Source organism: Anolis carolinensis, unplaced genomic scaffold (genome assembly GCF_035594765.1).
Source record: "Anolis carolinensis isolate JA03-04 unplaced genomic scaffold, rAnoCar3.1.pri scaffold_10, whole genome shotgun sequence".
Lineage (NCBI taxonomy): Eukaryota > Metazoa > Chordata > Lepidosauria > Squamata > Dactyloidae > Anolis > Anolis carolinensis.
In genome coordinates, this window is record NW_026943821.1 from 8,842,189 (window position 1) to 8,866,439 (window position 24,251).

Sequence of the window (24,251 nt, forward strand, 5' to 3'; positions counted from 1 at the left end):
CATGGGGCCATGCCCAGAGCAATACAACATAATAAAATATAAAAACAACATATCATAACACCTTTTAAAATACAATAAATAATAATAAACAGAACATCAAGAAATCAAAAACAATAAAGCAAGGGCAGGCCGCGTGAACACAGAGATAAAACCCGGAGTGAGAGGGACAGAGGAGTACTCCACTAAGGGCAGGGACATTTGGAAGGGGTCATCTAGAGGATAGATGTTCGGAGGGGAGTAATACGGAGATATATGACAGAAATTACTCACCGAAAGCACAGCGGAAGAGCCATGTTTTCAATTCTTTCCTAACAGCTAACAGAGTGGGAGCTTGCCTAATTTCAGTAGGTAGTGAGTTCCACAATCGGGGGGCCACAGCAGAAAAGGCCCTCTCTCTTGTGCTTACAAGGCGGGCCTGGGATATAGGCAATGGTGATAACAGGGCCTCCCCGGATGATCGCAAAGAACGGGCAGGTTTATGGAAGGAGATACGGTCACGGAGGTAGGTGGGTCCCAAACCGTTCAGGGCTTTATAGATGATGATCTGCACCTTGAATTGGGACCGGAAGATGAACGACAGCCAGTGGAGCTCCTTAAACAAGGGAGTGGATCTCTCCCTGTAATTTGCCCCTGTTATTAATCTGGCAGCCGAGCGTTGGACCAATTGTAATTTCCGGGCCGTCTTCAAGGGAAGCCCCACGTAGAGTGCATTACAGTAGTCCAGTCTAGAGGTAACTAAGGCATGCACCACCGTGGTCAAGTCAGACTTCACGAGGTATGGTCGCAGTTGGCACACAAGTTTGAGTTGTGCAAAGGCCCTCCCGGCCACCGCCGACACCTGTGCTTCAAGCGCCAACGCTGAGTCCAGGAGGACCCCCAAACTGCGGACCTGTGGTTTCAGGGGGAGTGCAACCCCGTCCAGCACAGGTTGCCACCCAATACCCCGATCTGCCGCACGACTGACCAGGAGGGCCTCTGTCTTGTCGGGATTGATTCTCAGCTTGTTCCTCCTCATCCAGTCCGCCACAGCAGCCAGGCACTGGTTCAGCATCCGAGGGGCTTCCTTGGATAATGCAGTTCAAAGCAGATAATATCTATATTTATAAAAGAGTGATGGCATCAGGGCAGTGGACAAAACAACAAAACTACAGGCCCCCCAACCTCGAAATTTGACAACACCACCCATCATTAACGGCTCTAGGTTGATACAACAAAAAGAAAAGAAAAATCAAGTCCTAATTACAGGGAGAGGAATAATAGTTTTTATCCAATTGCTGCCAGTTTGAAGGCTAAGCTCCACCCACTTGGTCTCCTAGCAACCTACTCAGCCCAGGGGACAGGCAGACTTAGGCCTCACTTAGGCCTCTTCCACAGATTATCTGATTTTAACTGGATTATTTGGCAGTGTAGACTCAAGGCCCTTCCACACAGCTATATAACCCATTTAGAATCTTATATTATCTGCTTTGAACTGGATTATCTTGACTCCACACTGCCATATAATCCACTTCAGTGTGCATACTAAAAATAAAGACAACCATACAACAGACATTCAATACCACCACTACTTCAACAATTTCTCACCAACACCACCAGACAACGCCACAGCAACGCGTGGCCGGGCACAGCTAGTGAGATTATAAATGGGTTATATAGCTGTGTGGAAGGGCCTTGAGTCTACACTGCCATATAATTCAGTTCAAATCAGATAATCTGTATTTTATAGGCAGTGTGGAAGAGGCCTAAGTGAGGCCTAACTCTGCCTGTCCCCTGGGCTGAGTGGGTTGCTAGGAGACCAAGTGGGCAGAGCTTAGCCTTCTAACTGGCAGCAATTGGATGAAAACAATTATTCCTCTCCCTCTAATTAGGACTTTATTTTTCTTTTCTTTTTTGTTGTATGAACGTAGAGGCATGGATGAGGGGTTGTGCTGCAAAGTTTAATGTTTCTGGGATGTGTAGTTTTGTTGTTTTGTCCTAGGCCAAAATTTTATTACCCTTTTATATATAGACTAGCTGTGCCCGGCCACGCGTTACTGTGTCATTGTCTGGTGGTGTTGGTGAGAAATTGTTGAGGTAGTGGTGGTATTCCTTCTACCATGCAGGAGGAGGCAATCCAAGCACTCCTGACAGATGGCAATCCAGCCTCTACATAATAATGATGATGAAGATGATGATGATGATGATGATGATGATGATGATAATAATAATAATAATAATAATAATAATAATAATAATAATAATAATATAATAGAAGCATAGAATCCAAGAGTTTGGAGAGACCCCTAAGGGCCATCCAGCCCAACACTTTCTACTATGCAGCAGGACACAAACCAAGCATTCACAACACATGGGCAACGTATAAAAACTATACAATACTACACAGGGAAATAGACCCCCTCTATCCTCACCACTTACACAGTACACAAACAACCAAATGCATACTAAACATAAAGACAACCATACAACAGACATTCAATACCACCACTACCTCAACAAGTTCTCACCAACACCACCAGACAACGCCACAGCAACGCGTGGCCAGGCACAGCTACCCTGTTTCCCCTAAAATAAGACATCCCCAGAAAATAAGACCTAGTAGCGGTTTTGCTGAATTGCTAAATATAAGGCCTCCCCTGAAAGTAAGACCTAGCAAAGATTTTGTTTGGAAGCATGCCCGCCAAACAGAACACCAGAGCATGCAGGATAGATAAATGTACATACCATAGAGTGTTGTACATGGAAATATTGGTAGTAACAAGAAATTTTTGATAGGATTCACAGTTTGTCTGGTTATGCTGGTTTGTGATGACAACTACTGTACAATATATAATGTTCATTTTTTTGTTCAACAATAAATGTGAATTCTTCCTCATGAAAAATAAGACATCCCCTGAAAATAAGACCTAGAGCATCTTTGGGAGCAAAAATTAATATAAGACACTGTCTTATTTTCGGGGAAACACGGTAGTAAGATTATAAATGGGCAATATAGCTGTGTGGAAGGGCCTTGAGTCTACACTGCCATATAATCTAGTTAAAATCCGATAATCTGTATCTTATAGGCAGTGTGGAAGAGGCCTGAGGCCTAACTCTGCCTGTCCCCTGGGCTGAGTAGGTTGCTAGGAGACCAAGTGGGCGGAGCTTAGCCCTCTATCTGGCAGCAATTGGATAAAAACAATTATTCCTCTCCCTCTAATTAGGACTTTATTTTTCTTTTCTTTTTGTTGTATCAACCTAGAGCCGTGGATGATGGGTTGTGTTGTCAAATTTCGAGGTTGGGGGGCCTGTAGTTTTGTTGTTTTGTCTGGTGCCCTGATTCCATCACTCTTTTATATATATAGATTGACCCTTCTCACAAACACAACTGTCCTACACACAGCCCCTCTCACACATGAAATGCTTTCATACACAACAAATACAGATACATACACACACATATGCCCTTTCAAACAGACACAATCGCCCTCTCACGAATAGCCCTACACACACAGCCAACCTCATACAGACCCTATATCTATCTATCTATCTATCTATCTATCTATCTATCTATCTATCTATCTATCTATCCATCAACATACACACACATATACTGTGTTTCCCCTAAAACAAGACAGTGTCTTATATTAATTTTTGCTCCCAAAGATGCTCTAGGTCAATGATGGGCAACCTTTTGCGCTTGGTGTGTCAAAATTCACCCAAAAAACCTAGCATGATTTGGGTGGTGTGTCACTTTGAGAAAAAAACAACAACATAATTTCGCAATATATATCTATATATATATATACCTAGCAGTTCGAAAACATGCCAATGTGAGTAGATCAATAGGTACCGCTCTGGTGAGAAGGTAATGGCGCTCCATGCAGTCATGCTGGCCACATGACCTTGGAGGTGTCTAGGGACAATGCCGGCTCTTCGGCTTAGAAATGGAGATGAGCACCAACCCCCAGAGTCAGACATGGCTGGACTTAACGTCAGGGGAAACCTTTACCTTTTTTTATAGTTTAAATAACAAAAATATATAATTGTAATTGATAACTGTATTTAATAAATCAAAAACTATTTACTACTCTTATTTCCATGTACAACAATCTATGGTACCTCTTGCAGTTTCCATCCTGATTTCTCTCTATTCTAGTTTCAATGTAGTCATGAATAATAAATAATATAATAATAACATACTAGTAATAATATAATAATATACTACAATAATAATAGAATAATAATAGAATGACATAATTTTATACACACACATATATACCCACTCTTGCATACACACACATCTCTCACGCATACAAGCACCTAATCACCTTTACACATACCGTATATACTTGAGTATAAGCCGACCCAAGTATAAGCCGAGGCACCTAATTTTACCACAAAAACTTGGAAAACTTAATGACTCGAGTATAAGCCGAGAGTGGGAAATGCAGCTGAAACTGGTAAATTTCAAAAATAAAAATAGATATTAATAAAATTACATTATTTGAGGCATCAATAGGTTAAATGTTTTTGAATATTTGTATAAAACTGTAATTTAAGAGCATAATAAGACTTTACTAAGATAAGATTGTCCAACTCTGATTACCTATATACAGTGTTCCCTTACTACTTCGCCCGCGGCCCGCTTTTTGCAGATTCACTGTTTAGCAGTTTTTCAATAAACACTAAAACAATATAATAAACCATCAAAATTTCTGATTTTTCCTTCCTGCCTCTCTCTTTTTCCTTCCTTCCTAAGGAGAAGCCGAAGGAAAAGAAAAGGAAGTTGAAGCAGCTTTGTGAGATTGTAAACAACACAAATATAGTGTCCCTACTTCGCAGATTTTCACTTTTTGCGGGTGGGTCTGGAATGTAACCCCCACAATAAGTGAGGGAACACTGTACTCAAGTATAAGCCGACCTGAATACAAGCCGGCCAGGACCCTCACTTGAGTATAAGCTGAGGGGAGTTTTTTAAGCCCTAAAAAGGGCTGAAAAACTAGGCTTATACACGAGTATATACAGTAATAGATGCAGATGATACAGATAGATATAACCTCTTCTGACACACATAATTGCCCTACACACAGCCCCTCTCACACAGACACAAATGCTTTCATACACTATAGAGACAGACAGATAGATACATACACACACATACACATAGGCCCTTTCAAACAGACAATCGCCCTCTCACAAATAGCTTTACACATACAACCAATCTCATACAGACCCAACCACTATGTGTATATACAGTAGAGTCTCACTTATCCAAGCTAAACGGGCCGGCAGAAGCTTGGATAAGCTAATATCTTGGATAATAAGGAGGGATTAAGCAAAAGCCTAATAAACATCAAATTAGGTTATGATTTTACAAATTAAGCACCAAAACATCATGTTATATAACAAATTTGACAGGAAAAAGTAGTTCAATATGCAGTAATGTTATGTTGTAATTACTGTATTTACAAATTTAGCACCAAAATATGATATATTGAAAACATTGACTACAAAAATGCCTTGGGTAATCCAGAACCTTGAATAAGCAAGTCTTGGATAAGTGAGACTCTACTGTATGTGTGTGTGTGTGTATATATATATACATATACATATACATATATATATATATATATATATATGTGTGTGTGTGTGTGTGTGTGTGTGTGTGTGTATACACACACACACACACACACACACACACACACACATATATATATATATGCCTACTCTCTCACACACAGCCTGCCCTCTCTCCCACACACAAGCACCTTCTCACAGACACACATATACATGTGTATATATTGGCCCCTTCTCACAGATATAGCCGCCCTCCTTCACAGACCTAATCACCTTCACACACAATAGATACAGATGATATATGTGTGTGTGAAGGGTGTGTGCATGTGTGTGTGTGTGTGTGTGTATGCCCTACACACAGCCCCTCTCTCACACAGAGCCAAATGCTTTCATACACTATAGAAACAAATACACATACAGATATATACAGTAGAGTCTCACTTATCCAAAATAAATGGGCCAGCAGAACATTGGATAAGCGAAAATCTTGGACAATAAGAAGGGATTAAGAAAAAAGCCTATTAAACATAAAATTACATTATGATTTTACAAATTAAGCACCAAAGCATCATGTTTTACAAGAAATTGACAGAAAAAGCAGTTCAATACACAGTAATGTTATGTAGTAATGACTGTATTTATGAATTTAGCACCAAAACATTGCAACATTGACTACAAAAACAATGACTACCAAAAGGCAGACTGCCTTGGATAATACAGAACCTTGGATAAGTGAAGCTTGGATAAGCGAGACTCTACTGTATATACAGTAGAATCTCACTTATCCAACATAAACGGGCCGTCAGAATGTTGGATAAGTGAATATGTTGGATAATAAGGAGGCATTGAGGAAAAGCCTATTAAACATCAAATTGGGTTATGATTTTACAAATTAAGCACCAAAACATCATGTTATACAACAAATTTGACAGGAAAAAGTAGTTCAATACGCAGTAATGCTATGTAGTAATTACTGTATTTATGAATTTAGCACCAAAATATCACGATGTATTGAAAACACTGACTACAAAAATGCGTTGGATAATCCAGAATCTTGGATAAGCAAGTGTTGGATAAGTGAGACTCTACTATATATATATATATACACACACACACTTTCTCATAATTACCCTCTCACAAATAGCCCTACACACACTCGTATAAAACACAACACACACCCAAGCTCACACTTGCCCTGTTGGTCTCTCCATATACCCCTAAGCTCACATACATCTTGTTAATACCTCAACATACACAACATATAGATAGATATGTGTATTTTATTTTATTTAATATATTATATTATTATTATAATATCTTAAATATATTGTTATATTATTATTATACATTTAATATATGTGACTATAATGATATAGTAAATATTATATGTATTATATAAAACATATTATAATTGCACATTGAATATATGTATAACTGTAATATTAATACAAAATAGTAAATTTATATACAATATAGTAAATATTATACAGTAGAGTCTCACTTATGCAAGCTAAATGGGCCGGCAGAAGCTTGGATAAGCGAATATCTTGGATAATAAGGAGGGATTCAAGAAAAGCCTATTAAATATCAAATTAGGTTATGATTTTACAAATTAAGCACCAAAACATCATGTTATACAACAAATCTGACAGAAAAAACCGTTCAATACGCAGTAATGTTATGTTGTAATTACTGTACGAATTTAGCACCAAAATATCACGATATATTGAAAACATTGGCTACAAAAATGGCTTGGATAATCCAGAAACTTGGATAAGCAAGGCTTGGATGAGACTCTACTGTATATAGATATATGTGTATTTTATTATTTATTATTTTATTATAATATATTAAATATATTATATTGCTATACATTTAATATATGTGACTATAATGATATGGTATATATATATATTATATATCATGTATTATATTTTATATTGTTACTAGCTGTGCCCGGCCACGCGTTGCTGTCGCAAAGTGGTGGTGGTATTGGTTAAAAATTGTTGTGTAATTTTTATTTGACGTTATTTGTATTTTTAAATTATTTTTATTGTAAGTTATCTTTTTATTTATTATATTTTATTATTTTCTTGTTATTATAGTATTTTATTGTATTAATTTTTTAGTGTTTTTAATTATTTTTAGTGTTTTTTATTATTTTTTATTGGGTTGCTAGGAGACCAAGTTGGAGGAGCTTAGCCTTCTAACTGGCAGCAATTGGATAAAAGCAATCATTCCTCTCCCTCTAATTAGGACTTTATTTTTCTTTTCTTTTTGTTGTATCAACCTAGAGGCGTGGATGATGGGTTGTGTTGTCAAATTTCGAGGTTGGGGGGCCTGTAGTTTTGTTGTTTTGTGGGTCGCCGTGATGCCATCACTCTTTTATATATATAGAAGATTATACATTGAATACATGTATGACTATAATAATAGTACAATATAATATAGTAAATAAAGTTTGAAATGTATATTTTTAATTCATAATGTATTTTAATAGTTCTAATTGTTTTATGTGCTGTTTTTTATTGGTTTGTATGGGCATCTAATTGTTGCCACTGTTGTAAGCCGCCCTGAGTCCCTTCGGGTGAGGATATAAATGTGAGAAATAAATAAAAAATACACTCAAGTTCACACCTGCACTGTTGGTATCTTTGCACTGGCGCATGTTTGACCTTTCTGCCAATAAGATGTGACCAAGCCAGTGACCAAGCTTTTTTTTAAACCAGAATCTCATGGAGAATTGTGTGCATAATTATACAGAGTGTGTAACAGCATAATCCTGTCTTATGTGCAGGCCAATTACATACCAGGCTGCTGTTTGCATCAGCATCCTTTTGACTCTTTATCGTCAACCGTCTTCATCATTATCATAGAGAGAGGGAAATGGTTGCAATTTCCAAAGAAGCAACTACATTCGTTTCTGGCAGCATAAAGGGGAGAAATTGCTCTGTTTCCACTCACACACTTTTTGCAGTACATATTTCAGCTGCATTCATTGCTGCAGTCTCTCTCACACAGAGACACGCTCACAGGTTGCGGAGTTTCTCTACTCCCCGTATGATTGATTATTGATTGGTTATGGTCAGGTTGTTACAGGAGCAGCACATGGATGAGGGGATCTCCAGGGTTTCTGTGTGTGACACATGTACATACGTGTGCGTTGTAGGACTGAAAAATAGACTAAAATGCAGCATCCCAGCTGAAGCACACTCCAATTGCCTCTGTGCTGCATTGCTGCAGGATCTCTCTCTCTCTCTCTCTTTTTCTTTTCTTAATGTCACAGAAAGGCGTTCACCGTGTTGCAAAAATATCACAATCCCACCACACCCAAGGCATATACATTGAGGTGTGTTTTAGTAGTAGAAGGGAATTCTAGCATTTATATATCTGTGGAATAATGTCCAGGGTGGGAGAAAGAACTCTTGTCTGTTTGAGGCAAGAGTGAATGTTGCAATTGGCCACCTTGGTTAGCATTTAATGGCCTTGTAGCTTTAAAGCCTGGCTGCTTCCTGCCTGTGGTTTGCAAAAAATAAATTATTTTCATTTTTGATTCCGAAAAAAAGCCACCAAAATGGAGAAAGAATGATTCAGTTCTCTGTTAATTTCTCTCCATTAAGTGTCCACAAGACAAAACCCTCCATATGAGAACTGAACATGTTTGGGTCGTTCTTTTTTCCCTTCTTGAAGATAGGGACCACATTTGCCCTCCTCCAATCTTCTGGGACTTCTCCCGTTCTCCTTTGAGAGTTCTTGGAGAACGGGAGAAGTCCCAGCAGATTGGAGGAGGGCGAATGTGGTCCCGATCTTCAAGAAGGGAAAAAAGAACGACCCAAACAATTACCATCCGGTCAGCCTCACGTCGATACCAGACAAGATTCTGGAAAAGATCATTAAGGAAGTGGTCTGCAAACACTTAGAAACAAATGCGGTCATTGCAAATAGCCAACACGGATTTACCAAAAACAAGTCATGCCAGACTAATCTGATCTCTTTTTTCGACAGAGTTACGAGTTGGGTCGATACAGGGAATGCTGTGGATGTAGCGTACCTGGATTTCAGTAAGGCCTTCGACAAAGTCCCCCACGACCTTCTGGCAAACAAACTAGTAAAATGTGGGCTAGACAAAACTACGGTTAGGTGGATCTGTAATTGGCTAAGCGAACGAACCCAAAGGGTGCTCACCAATGCGTCATCTTCATCTTGGAAAGAAGTCACGAGTGGAGTGACACAAGCAGAGCTCCGTCCTGGGTTCGGTTCTGTTCAACATCTTTATTAACGACTTAGACGAAGGGTTAGAAGGCACGATCATCAAGTTTGCAGACGACACCAAACTGGGAGGGATAGCCAACACTCCAGAAGACAGGAGCAGAATTCAAAACGATCTTGACAGACTAGAGAGATGGGCCAAAACTAACAAAATGAAGTTCAACAGGGACAAATGCAAGATACTTCACTTCGGCAGAAAAAATGGAAATCAAAGATACAGAATGGGGGACGCCTGGCTTGACAGCAGTGTGTGCGAAAAAGACCTTGGAGTCCTCGTGGACAACAAGTTAAACATGAGCCAACAATGTGATGCGGCTGCTAAAAAAGCCAATGGGATTCTGGCCTGCATCAATAGGGGAATAGCGTCTAGATCCAGGGAAGTCATGCTCCCCCTCTATTCTGCCTTGGTCAGACCACACCTGGAATACTGTGTCCAATTTTGGGCACCACAGTTGAAGGGAGATGTTGACAAGCTGGAAAGCGTCCAGAGGAGGGCGACTAAAATGATTAAGGGTCTGGAGAACAAGCCCTATGAGGAGCGGCTTAAAGAGCTGGGCATGTTTAGCCTGCAGAAGAGAAGGCTGAGAGGAGACATGATAGCCATGTACAAATACGTGAAGGGAAGTCATAGGGAGGAGGGAGCAAGCTTGTTTTCTGCAGCCCTGCAGACTAGGACACGGAACAATGGCTTCAAACCACAGGAAAGGAGATTCCACCTGAACATCAGGAAGAACTTCCTCACAGTGAGAAGGGCTGTTCGACAGTGGAACTCTCTGCCCTGGACTGTGGTGGAGGCTCCTTCTTTGGAGGCTTTTAAGCAGAGGCTGGATGGCCATCTGTCGGGGGTGCTTTGAATGAGATTTCCTGCTTCTTGCAGGGGGTTGGACTGGATGGCCCATGAGGTCTCTTCCAACTCTACTATTCTATGATTCTATGTCAAGGCATTTTGTTGCATGTTCAATTGTCATTCGGACACCAGATCTTGTCTTGTGGACACTTAATGGAGAGAAATTAACAGAGAACTGGATCATTCTTTCTCCATATTGGTGGCTTTTTTCTGAATCACAAATGAAAACATTTTTTTGCAACCCCCAGGCAGGAAACACATCAGCTTTACAGCTACAAGGCCATTCAATGCTAATCAAGCATTGACACTTGCCTCCAACAGACAAGAGTTCTTTCTCCTACTCTGGACATCATTCCACAGATCTATAAACCCCACTTGCCTCGTTTCCAACAGACGTTACAACCTCTGAGGATGCCTGCCATAGATGTGGGCGAAACGTCAGGGGAGAATGCTTTTGGGACATAGCCATACAGCTCAGAAAACTCACAGCATGCCAAACCCAGTTGTGCTTTTCAGCCATTTTTTCTGAGCATTTCTTTGAAGGACACTGTTGATTCAGATATTTTCTGGCAAAAGAAGTAGTGTTAAGTCGGTTAAGTGTTGGATTAGGATTCTGGGAACCATGGTTCAAATCCCTGTTTATGGAAACCCACTAAGCGATCTTGGGCAAGTCACATATTCTCATCTTCACAGGAAGGCAGATAGTTACTGTGAATTATTCTTGCCAAGAAAACTCACAGAGAACGCTGTTATATGTTAGGGTGGATCTGAAGGTACATAATAAAAGAATTCTGTTGGTGGGCAGAATAATAACAATTACTAGGATATGGCAAAGACAAACCACTGTGTTCCGAGCGTTTGTTTATTTATTTACAGTATTTATATTCCGCCCTTCCCACCCCGAAGGGGACTCAGGGTGGATCACAGAACACACATCTGGCAAACATTCAATGCCGTTTATACACTGACAGACAGGCAATTGTACATAGATAGAGGTATATAGGCTTTCTCCATCTTCAGCATCTTGGAGACTTGTGCTCAGTTCCAGCCACTGGCGGGTGCTGTCGCTCCATCTTCCTGCCAAAGAGCTTTGTTCGTAAACTTCTTCCTTGAGTGAATTGCCAGCATTTTTCTGGCATTTCTTTATGGGTGCCTTTAAATACCGCCCCTCTTTTAGAGGTACCTATTAATCTACTCACACTTTGCTTTTGAACTGGTAGGTAGGCAGAAATTGGGCTAAAGGCCAGGAGCTCACCCTGAACTGGGCTTCGAACGGTCAACCATTTGATTGGCAAGAGTTACTGCAGTTGGTGGTTAACCTACTGTTCTAAAGCCCAGGCCTTTGTTTCTAACGATGGTTCTAACAACGCATAAGACAAATCTTTACTACCAAGCATTTCCAGGTTATTTCCTACACCAAATCCCCATTCCCCATCATTGGCATAAAGTCAAGAAAGTCATCATACAGAAACATTAAAAATTAACTAGATATTTTTAATTACAAAAATGTGAGTGAAGCACTGAAAGGGTTAAGTGGATGCAATGACTAAGCAAAAGTTGCTGTTCAATATAAGCAGGTGTGCCTGTAGCTTAGTAGGCCTCAGTATGAGAGAGGTCTTCGTGTAAAGACCTGATGTGAGAAGCTTCGGTGAGAGAAACCCCAGGTTGAAGGCCTTGTGAAAGAAGCTCCAGCGTGAAGGTTGCTGTGTAAAGCTCCTGTGTAAGTTCGCTGTGTGAGGAGGCTCTGTGAGAGCGAAGCTGTTTATCTGCATGAGAAAGAAGCCTAGCATGGAAGCAAAGAAGTATAAAGAATTTTATTTGTGTTATGGAAACCTTATTTTTGTAAAATTTTGATATAAAGAAAAGCTTCCTAAGGAAGATATAACATTGGTTATTATTATTATTATTATTATTATTATTATTATTATTATTATTATTATTATTATTGGAGCCCCGGTGGCGAAGTGTGTTAAAGCGCTGAGCTACTGAACTTGCAGACCGAAAGGTCCCAGGTTCAAATCCCAGGAGTGGAATGAGCGCCCGCTGTTAGCCCCAGCTCCTGCCAACCTAGCAGTTCGAAAACATGCAAATGTGGGTAGATCAATAGGTACCGCTCCGGCGGGAAGGTAATGGCGCTCCATGCAGTCATGCTGGCAACATGACCTGGAGATGTCTATGGACAACGCTGGCTCTTCGGCTTAGAAATGCAGATGTGCACCAACCCCCAGAGTCGGTCACAACTGGACTTAACGTCAGGGGAAACCTTTTCCTTTACTCTTCTTCTTCTTCTTCTTCTTCTTCTTCTTCTTCTTCTTCTTCTTCTTCTTCTTATTATTATTATTATTATTGTATGACACAGCAAACAAGATAGATATGCTGGATTTCGTATCACAAAATCACAAGTCAAAAACTTCCCAAGTGTCTAGGACTGTGTGATGTATTTTCGGATGATGCGCACAGATCCCAGTAGGGTGGCCTTTTGCAGTTGGCAGATCATAATTTTGTCAATGCCTATTGTTTCCAAATGCCGGCTGAGATCTTTTGGCACGGCACCCAATGTGCCGATCACCACCGGGACCATTATTATTATTATTATTTGAAACACAAGATGAGTCCACAGCAGACACTCTCCTGGCTATTGTACTGGATCACACGCCGGACACTTCCCAAATGTTGTTGTTGATGATGATGATTATTATTTTTATTATTATTTTTTTGTTGGATGTGGATCAATGTAGGTGAAGAATGCCTTATGAAATTCATGGAGTCAGTATACATTGATGGGTGATTTGAAGACATAGACCAGGGGTCCCCAAACTAAGGCCCGGGGGCCGGATACGGCCCTCCAAGGTCATTTATTTTATATCAGTTTTAATAATATATTATATATACATATAATATTGATAAAAATATTATAATGTTATACAATATAATACTAATAATAATACCATATAATAATATTAAATTACATGTTATATATTACATGAAATATTACAGTATAGTGGTATAATTCAATCTATAGTAATATATAATGCTAATATTGTTCTATGCTAATAATATAATATATTGTATGGACATACAGCTGCTCTGAGTCCCCTTCGGGGTGAGAAGGGTGGGATATAAATGTAGTAAATAAATAAATAAATAAATAATTTTAGACTCAGGCTCGCCCAAAGTCTGACATGACTTGAAGGCACACAACAACAACAACAACAACAACAACAACAACAACAACAACCCTAATTAACTTGACTATCTCATTGGCCAGAAGCAGGTCCACACTTTCCATTGAAATCCTGATAGATTTATGTTGGTTAAAATTGTTTTCATTTTTAAATATTGTATATTTCTTTCATTGTTGTTGCTATTTTGCACTACAAATAAGACATGTGCAGTGTGCATAGGAATTTGTTTGTATTTTTTTTCAAATAATAATTCGGCCCCTCAACAGTCTGAAGCAGGGGTCCTCAAACCTTTTAGGTGGAGGGCCGATTCACGATCCCTCAGACTGTTAGGGGGCCGGACTATGATGAAATAGTCGAAAATTAAGATTGTTGTTGTTGTGTGCCTTCAAGTCATTTCAGACTTAGGTCAACTCGAAGTCTAAAATTTAGGACAAAGGCCAGGTCAATTACCTTGGAGGGCTGCATCTGGCCCATGGGCCTTAGTTTGGGGACCCCTAATCTAGTCTATCTCATAAGACTATAGGTAAGCAAAGAGACCTCCAAAGACCATCTAGACGGTCTCATAAGACCATAGGTAAGGAAAGGGACCCTCAAAGGCCATCTAGATGATCTCATCAGGCCATCAGAAGGCCATAGATAAGGAAAGGGACCCTCAAAAACCATCTAGATGGTTTCATAACACCATAGAGAAGGAAAGGGCCCCCCAAAGGCTATCTAGACAATCTCATAAAACCATAGGTAAGGAAAGGGACTCTCAAAGACCATCTAGACCAGGGGGGGGGCAGCTCATGATCCTTCGGACCGTTGGAGGGCCAGACTATAGTTGGCCACCGAGCAATAGTAATAATAATAATAACAACAGCAACAACAACAAAAGAGGATTGGAAGAGACCCGTTGGGCCATTGAGTCCAATCCCCTTTGGCCTTAGAATCATAGAATCATAGAATAGTAGAGTTGGAAGAGACCTCAAGGGCCATCTAGTCCAACCCCCCGCTAAGAAGCAGGAAATCGCATTCAAAGCACCCCCGACAGATGGCCATCCAGCCTCTGCTTAAAAGCCTCCAAAGAAGGAGCCTCCACCACGGCCCGGGGGAGAGAGTTCCACTGCCGAACAGCCCTCACAGTGAGGAAGTTCTTCCTGATGTTCAGGTGGAATCTCCTTTCCTGTAGTTTGAAGCCATTGTTCCGTGTCCTAGTCTGCAGGGCAGCAGAAAATAAGCTTGCTCCCTCCTCCCTATGACTTCCCCTCACATATTTGTACATGGCTATCATGTCTCCTCTCGTTCTTTTTTCCCTTCTTGAAAATAGGGACCACATTCGCCCTCCTCCAATCTGCTGGGACTTCTCCTGTTCTCCAAGAACTCTCGAAGATGATTGCCAGTGGTTCTGAAATAACTTCCGCTAGTTCCTTCAATACTCTTGGATGTAGCTGATCTGGCCCTGGGGACTTGAATTCGTTTAGAGTGGCCAGGTGTTCCTGGACAACTTGTTTCCCTATTTGGGGTTGGATTTCCCCCAATCCTTCGTCCATTCCATGTTGCTGAGGTTGAAGATGGCTTTCTTTTTGTGAGAAGACCGAGGCAAAGAAGGCATTAAGCAGTTCTGCCTTTTCCCTATCCCCTGTCACCATCACCCCATCTACTCCTTGCAGTGGCCCTATCGCCTCCTTTTTCTTCCTTTTTCTACCAACATAAGCAAAAAAACCTTTTTTGTTGTTTTTTATGTCCCTGGCAAGCCTGAGCTCATTTTGCGCTTTAGCCTTGCGAACCTTTTCCCTACAGGAGTTGGCTATACGTTTGTGCACTAAAAGCACAAGCAAAGCACCCCTGACAGATGGCCACCCAGCCTCAATGTTAATAATAATAATACCCTAATAATAATATATTAATAATAATAAAGAGGGTTGGAAGAGACCCTTTGGGCCATTGAGTCCAATCCCCCTTTGCCTTTGTGCACCAAAAGCACAAGCAAAGCACCCCTGACAGATGGCCACCCAGCCTCAATAATAATAATAATAATAAAAGGCCACCCTGCTGGGATCTGCACGCATCATCCAAAAATACATCACACAGTCCTAGACACTTGGGAAGTGTTCGACTTGTGATTTTGTGATACGAAATCCAGCATGTCTATCTTGTTTGCTGTGTCATACTTACAATAATAATAATAATAATAATAATAATAATAATAATAATAATAATAATAATAATAAATCATACAGTCCTAGACACTTGGGAAGTGTTCGACTTGTGATTTTGTGATACGAAACCCTGCATGTCTATCTTGTTTGCTGTGTCATACTTACAATAATAATAATAATAATAATAATAATAATAATAATAATAATAATAATAATAATAAATTACACAGTCCTAGACACTTGGGAAGTGTTCGACTTGTGATTTTGTGATACGAAATCCAGCATGTCTATCTTGTTTGCTGTGTCATACTTACAATAATAATAATAATAATAATAAATCACACAGTCCTAGACACTTGGGAAGTGTTCGACTTGTGATTTTGTGATACGAAACCCAGCATATCTATCTTGTTTGCTGTGTCATACAATAAATAATAATAATAATAATAATAATAATAATAATAATAATAATAATAATAATAGAGGGTTAGAAGAGACTTCTTAGGTCATTGAGTCCAATCCCCTTCTGCCTTTATGCACCAAACGCACAAGCAAAGCACCCCTGACAAATGGCCACCTATCCTCAATGTTAATAATAATAATAATAATAATAATAATAATAATAATAATAATAATAATAATAATAATGGTTGTAAGAGAAGAAGAGACCCCTTGGGTCATTTAGCCCAACCCCCTTCTGCCCTTGTGCCGTGGGGGCTGGATAAATGGCTTCGATGGGCCGCATCCGACCCCCGGGCCTTAGTTTGGGGACCCCTGATCTAGACGGTCTCATAGTAAGGCAGGAATGAAGGGGTAGGAGGAAATGGCCATATAAGGAGGTACGAGCAGGCCAGGAACACAGCCGATGGGTTATCACATGGTTTCCCTGAAATCATGTGTTTTGAGAGAAACGAAAGTAATGAAGAAATGTAATACTGCACCACAAATATGCACCAATGGTTTGATATGTGGGCGGTCGTAAACTGAACCCACTGCCTTGTATAAATAGACACTCGACCCTGTCTGCGGGGTTCTCCCTTTTCAGCATCTAGTTGTGCGTGGGATGAACCTCTGCAGCTGCAGGAACTTTAGTAAAACTGCTTTCTTTGGAAAAAACCTCCAGTTGTCTGTCTCCTACTTCCACTGCGTCCGCTCAGACACACGACAAGCTGAGAAGAGGGGAAGTCTGGCTTCCGCTACATTTTCTGGTGACCCCGACGTGATTCCACAATAAGACGGGCCAGGAGATCGGAGACGGATCCCGTTGGCGGGACGGTCCCAACTCGGCGGTGGGGGCCAGAGGCAACTACCGTGAGACGAGAAGGGGCCCCTGAATATTGTAAGACCGGCTGCGGTACTTGCCTCTGATGCCAACGCCGGCCGACGGTGGGAGCCGCAACGACAGCGAGGTTCCAAAGAAACCAGCTAGGAGGAAAAGGATCCAGGGAAAAAGCCCAGGGGCGATGTCAGCTCACCACAGCCGCTCCTGAATGAACACACGAGACTCTCTGTGGTATCACCAGGAACTTTTACTGTAGGAAACATGAACATCAGAAAAGCCAAGAATGGGAGGCTCCGGCCAACCCTCCTTTATATACCCTCCCCCTCATTTGAACAGTCTCTTCCCGCTCAGTAAAACCCCGCGCAAATTCCCCGCCAAGTCCATCAGCCGTTTCTCCTCCGAGTCCTGGGACGCAGGTGTCTTATCAATGTCAGTGACCCTGAAACTCAGAGCCACATCCAGGCTCTAGTAGCAGGGTTCTGACATGGCGTCCTCCTCCCCTTCGTCCTGGAAGGAAAAGATTAAACACAACTATTGTTCTCCGCTGTCCAGAGTTCCTTTATACTTTTTTAACAGGCTGCAATGGAATACCGGGTGTACCTTTCCTAGGTCCTTTGGTAGCCTCAGCTCATAGGTCACTTCGTTTATTCTTTTTGCTACCCTGAATGGCCCTATATAGCGTGGAGCCAATTTCTTGGATGGGAACCCCAATTTCAGGTTTTTTGTGCTCAGCCAAACCAGATCTCCTTCGCCCAATTTGTCCCCCTCTCGGCGCCTACGATCCGCAAAGAGCTTGTACTTCTTTTGTGTTTCCCGCAATGCCTCTACCACGGTTTGCCACCCTTGCTTGATTTTGGCCGGCCATTCCTCGTCGGTCTGGCCCTCCCCTTCCTTCCACTCGGGTAGCCTGGGGAAAGGTGCCACCTCCTGTCCGTATACTATTTCGAATGGGGCACGACCTGTGGCCGAATGTACGGCCCCGTTAAAAGCCATCTCAGCAAACGGAAGAAGGTCCGCCCAATCATCCTGTCTATAATTGGTGTACATCCTTAAGAATTGGCACAGTGTCTGTTGGGTACGTTCGACCCCCCCGTTGGTCGCGGGATGAAAGGCCGAGCTCAGGTTCCTTTCTGCTCCTAACAGCTGTAAGAATTTTCCCCAAAATTTTGCAGTAAATTGGACTCCCCGGTCACTAATTATCTTGTCGGGACACCCATGTAGGCGATATACATGCTTCACATACAAATCAGCAAGTTTTTCAGCTGAAGGGAGTTTTGGCAGAGCCACAAAGTGTGCCTGTTTTGAGAATAGGTCCAATATTGTCCAAATGTATCTGTGGCCTCTGCTGGGGGGTAGTTCGCCTACAAAATCCATGGCTACGCATTCCCATGGCCTCATGGGCTCCACCACCTTCTGCAATAGCCCCTGGGGCTTCCCCGGTGGTGTTTTTCCCTCTGCACATAATTCACACTGCGTGACGTATCCCCTGGCGTCTTTCCTCATTCCGGGCCACCAGCATTGTTTGGCCAACAGTTTAATAGTCCTGGTGGGGCCTAGATGACCCGCACCCTTGTTATCATGGTACTTCCTTAACATTTCTCGTCTTAAACATTCAGGAATATACAATTTCTTATTTACAAACACCAAATCCCCACACAATTCTCCCTTTTCTTTGTTTGTTTGTAACCATTTGTCCATTCCATACGCTCGCTTCAACTCTTCCTCCCATATTTCTCCTCCCCCCGTGGAAATGGCAGTACGTTTGTTTTCTTTGGCCGCTTGTGCTCGAGTTAGTACTGCCAGGCCCCATTGCTTATCAAGAAAAATACTCCCTTCAGATTCCTGAATTCCTCCCCCGTGCTGAGGCATCCGAGAGAGAGCGTCAGCGAGTATATTATGTTTCCCCTGGAAGAATCTGAGTCTGAAATCAAAACGGCTGAAATATTGGGCCCATCTAATTTGCTTCGCTGATAGTTTACGAGGGGATCTTAGATACTGTAAATTTCTATGGTCAGTCCACACCTCAAACGGTGTTCCACTTCCTTCCAGAAAGTGTCTCCAGCACTCTAGTGCTTTTAGAATCGCTAAGGCTTCTCTCTCCCAAATCGGCCAGTTTTTTTCTGTATCGCTAAACTTTTTTGACAGATAGCCACATGGCTTCAGGTTCCCCCCCTCGTCTTTCTGTAGCAGAACTGCCCCATATGCCCGGTCTGACGCATCGCAATGTAATACAAAGGCTTTAGACATATCAGGGTGCTGTAGGACAGGCTCCTCAGTAAAACGCTTTTTAAGGGCTTCGAAAGCTTCCTGGCATTCTATTGTCCAGGTCAGTTTGGCCCCTGGGGCCTTCACTTTGGCTGTTTCTCCCCTACCTTTAGTCTTTAACAAATCCGTTAATGGCAAAGTGAGGCGCGCAAAGTCCTTGATAAATGTTCTATAGAAGTTTGCGAACCCTAGGAAGGATTGCAGCTGCTTCCGTGTTTTGGGGGCTTCCCACCCCCTCACGTCTTCTACCTTCGCAGGGTCCATCGCCACTCCCTGGGAGGAAATCCTATACCCCAGAAAGTCTATCTGGTCTTTATTGAACTCGCACTTGGCAAGCTTCGCATACAGTTTTGCTTCTCTCAACTTTTGCAGGACTTCCCTGACTAGTTCTATGTGTTGCTCCTTAGTCCGAGATACTAACAATATGTCATCTAAAAAAACAAAGACTCCCTTGTACAACAATGGATGCAACACTTCGTTGATTAATTGCATGAACGCGGCGCCTCCGCCGCACAAACCGAAAGGGAGCACACGATAATTGAATAATCCGAATGCACAGGAGAAGGCCGTCTTCCACCTGTCCTCTGGTTTAATCTGCAATTTATGGTACGCTTCAATTAAGTCCAATTTAGTGAATATCTGTCCCTCCGATAACTGGGCGATCAAGTCCTTCACTAAGGGTAGGGGGTATTTATTTACAGAACTGATTGCATTCAGGCCCCTGTAGTCAATGCAGAGCCTCAGCGTTTGGTCCTTTTTCCGCCTGAACAACACAGGCGCCCCTAGAGGGGAATTTGAAGGCTCTATGAAACCCCTCGCTAGGTTTTTATCAATGTATTTTCTCAGTTCCTCCTTTTCCCTAGCCGACATTGGGTATATTTTTGCCTTAGGAAGCTCTGCTCCTGGGACTAGCTCTATCTTCACTTCAACTCTCCGCTTCGGTGGGAAACTGTCTGCTTCCTTCTCATCAAATACGTCCACAAAATCCCGATACTCTGGGGGTAATTTATCTGCCAGTTCTGCTATCCTGATAGAGTCTTCCTCCCCCCTTTTCCCCGGCTCCCTTTCCACTTCCTGGCTCCCTCCTTCCAACTTCATCCTGAAGATCATGCTCTTATCCTCCCAGTTGATTTGCGGGTTGGCCTGCCCCAGCCATGGCATGCCTAGTATAACATTATAGCTGGCTATTTGTGATATCACAAATGACACCTTTCCTTCCCAACTCCCTATCTTACACTTTACATCTTCGGCACTGTACTTAGCTAATGATCCCGATGCTGTGGATCCGTCCAACTGCGAAAAAGCTATTGGGGATTCTAGGTTCGTTCTTTCGCATCCCAATCCCTCGGCTAATTCAGGGGAGATGATGTTCCTGGAACATCCACAATCCACAAATGCTTTGCAGGTTGCTTGTTTGCTGCCACTTTCCAGCTGAATGGGGACCACTATCATGGCTTTGTCCTGACTTACCAACCCCCCCGAGTGGTGCCTCATCGGTGGTTCTTCCTCGGCGCGTTTCCCTGCCACGGCTCTTGGTTTGGGCGGGCCTCCGCCTTCCCCTTTTCTCTGCCAGCACTCGGCAGCCCTGTGGCCCAAACGGCCGCACACGAAGCAGCCCCTCCTGCTGGTGCTCACGTTCCCTGTCGGCTCCGTTCTCCTCCCGGCTGGGGTTGATCCCTCCTTCCGGCTCCCCTCTTTCATCTGCGGCCGCTGCTGTAGCCCTCCTCGGTGCCTCCTCGCCTGGGCCAGCGATGTCTCGATGCGCCCCGCCAGCTGAATCCATCCGCGCAGTGTGTCAGGCTCATCACGATGCACCGCCCAGGAGAGGATCTCCCGCCTGAGCCCCTCTTTGAAGAGTTCTATCTTTGTCACTGCAGACCATTCCGGCACCTTTTCAGCGAGGCATTGGAACTCCTCCGCATACTCAGATACCGACCTCTGCCCCTGGGAGACGGTCTTCAACTCCTCCCTCGCCCGGATCTGCTCCAGTGGATCTCGGAAACGGGTCTCCAGGGCCCCCATAAAGCGTCGGAGTGACCCCAGACATGGGTCGCGCCGCGCGTGTAGTCGAACGTACCAGCTGGCCGCTCCCCTCTTCAACACTGCACCAATGGCCCGTACCCGGCTGGATTCCGTTCTAAAAGTGTGGGCATTGTCCTCCATATAGCCCCTCACCGTGGTCAGGAAAAAATCCAGTTCAGAGGACTCTCCCCCAAACTCGATCCTTAGTTCCTCTCGTCTCGGTAGGGGTCCCTGTGGTGGCAATCCCCAATTCTCCGCCCGTCGCAAGCCCCCTTGCGGGCCAGTGGGCCCCGCTGCTGCTTCCCTTTGTCCTGTGCCACGCCCGGCATTCGCCAGGGGCACCAGGGTCTCAGTTGGGAGCGTAGCCGGGATTCTCGGAGGCTTTTCCCCTTCGTCGTCACTCTCCTCCACCCGCGTCAGGCTCGTTTGGATCTTGGGCCGGGCACCGGGCTCCTTTCGCATTTCCCTTCCCTTAGGTGCTGGGAGGTCTGCAAAGCCCTGGCTGCTTCCCATGCTCACGTCCCACATTGAGCTAGCCCGGAGTTCCCTTCCTCGCTCCGGCTCCGCCAAAACCGCCAGGCGCTCCATCGCCCTCGACATCACTGCCAGGGTGGTCTCCATCGCCGACATCCTCTCCTCCAGAAACACCATCTTTTGCGGGCCTGGGGAAGGTGAACCTTCCTCTCCTCCGGTGCTATCTCCCCGCACCACTCCGCGCCTCTGGGTTACCCCATTTGGCTGGGCATAAGCGGTGGATGACGCCAGGGCCGCCAGCTGGTGGAACTCAGCGTCCGTCTCGGGAGTGGCCCTTTCCGACCTTCCTCCTCCGGCGCCCAAGAGCTCTTCATCCTCCACTTGCATGTTACACCTCACCGCTACAGCGGGATGGTGTCCGTATTCTTGGCTTAGTGTCAGCTCACCACAGCCGCTCCTGAATGAACACACGAGACTCTCTGTGGTATCACCAGGAACTTTTACTGTAGGAAACATGAACATCAGAAAAGCCAAGAATGGGAGGCTCCGGCCAACCCTCCTTTATATACCCTCCCCCTCATTTGAACAGTCTCTTCCCGCTCAGTAAAACCCCGCGCAAATTCCCCGCCAAGTCCATCAGCCGTTTCTCCTCCGAGTCCTGGGACGCAGGTGTCTTATCAATGTCAGTGACCCTGAAACTCAGAGCCACATCCAGGCTCTAGTAGCAGGGTTCTGACAGGCGAAGGTTGGTCCGACGTCTACAGCAATCTGGCAAGTATAGTGGTTAAAATGAGACACTAAGGGAACAGCGCCGGGAGGGACACAAAGGTTCCCAGGGAGATATAAAGGGGTTCTGTCTTGTGATTCCTGACACACACCGTTGAGTGTCCAGGTGCCCAGTCCAAGGCAGTCCCCTCTATTAGGCAGGATGGGAGGCAGTGGGTTCAAATCCACCACCCCATTACAGTGTATGTTAGACAATTTCGGCTCAGTTGCAAGTAGAGCCGTAGAAGGAATTCCCCAGAGAACAAGACTTGTGAGGGTGCCCCAAGACCAAGTCGTGCAGGGCTCATGAGGAGTCGCAACTCCCGGGGAAAGGAAAAAAAAAAAAACTGTTTGATTTCTTTGTCATGTGTGGGGAATAATGAGTTTCAAGTTCTGCATGTTTCGTGGTAATATTGAAGTGAAAATGAAAAATGAGTCTATAGATTTACACAAAAAAATGTTGAGCACAAATATCTAGAAATGTTTTATTACGGTTGAAAAAATCTGATTCGAAGAGGGTCTGTGTTAGTTTGCTTTTGCTGACAAGCTGCAGAGAGGCGAGAAAAAGGGAGGGAGGCTGTTAAAGTGGCTCAGAAAGTTTTCCTTGTTATTTCTGAGGAACAAAGGCTGTTTTCTTAAAAAGTTTTCCTTTGCACCTGGGCCTCATGCCAAAAAGATAGTGGGAAAATCTTGGCAGACAGTCCAAGGTAAAAACTCCCTGTCATTCTGGTTAAACTCAGGCGAAATGCCCAGAGAAAGATAATGGAATTCCAGTGGACAGCCAAGGTCAATGAAAGCCGCTGTGAACTAGTGAAGTTTTAAAAATGTAATGTGAATTTAATAAATAAAAAAAAAAGAAAAAGAAAGAAAGAAAATGATGATGTAAATGTGTGTGTGTATATATATATATATATATATATATATATATATATATATATATAATATTTTGGGGTTCTGTCTTTCACCTGGATCTTAAATCCTTGCTTTGGACTTATTTTGGGACAACTGGGTGAGAATGTTTCATGAGCTGAGAGAGAGTGTGTGATTTTATCTAAACAACTAACCACTAATCAGAATTCCTGTGGACCTTGTGTGAATGAGATGTATGTGTTGAATTCAAAATGCATAAAGAGTTATAAACAATGTTAGTAGATTTGTTCAGAAGCAATTCGGAAGCTGTAGATATTTTTTTTTTGGAAAAAAAAATGGTCTTAGGCTTGAAAAAAAAATCCTTGTTTTGAAAGAACAATGCTTCAGTGTTTTTAGAGAACATGGTGATACAACAGATAAGAGCTGGACATCTGCCCAGAAATTGAATCTCAAGGAAAAAAAAAATGAGCCTGAACAAGTGTACTTTTGAAAACTCAAGCCTCTGTGGGCTACTCCCCCTTTTTCCTGTTCTACAGACTTTAAACCCCTTACAGGTTATAGGGAAATGTTGGAGG

General features: G+C 43.1%; 2 protein-coding genes across 2 annotated transcripts in view; one reads left to right on the top strand and one right to left on the bottom strand.

Moving 5' to 3' along the window:
- The window catches only part of LOC134293811 (uncharacterized), a 292,347-nt gene that overhangs the window by 148,479 nt on the left and 119,617 nt on the right, over positions 1–24,251 (top strand). The window lies entirely within an intron of this gene.
- Positions 17,508–22,786, bottom strand: LOC134293763 (uncharacterized). Its single transcript, XM_062962364.1, has 2 exons — positions 21,016–22,786; positions 17,508–17,787 (listed from the first exon to the last, which is right to left on the bottom strand). Exons 1-2 carry the CDS (start codon positions 22,561–22,563, stop codon positions 17,746–17,748), a joined length of 1,590 nt encoding a protein of 529 aa, XP_062818434.1. The 5' UTR covers positions 22,564–22,786; the 3' UTR covers positions 17,508–17,745.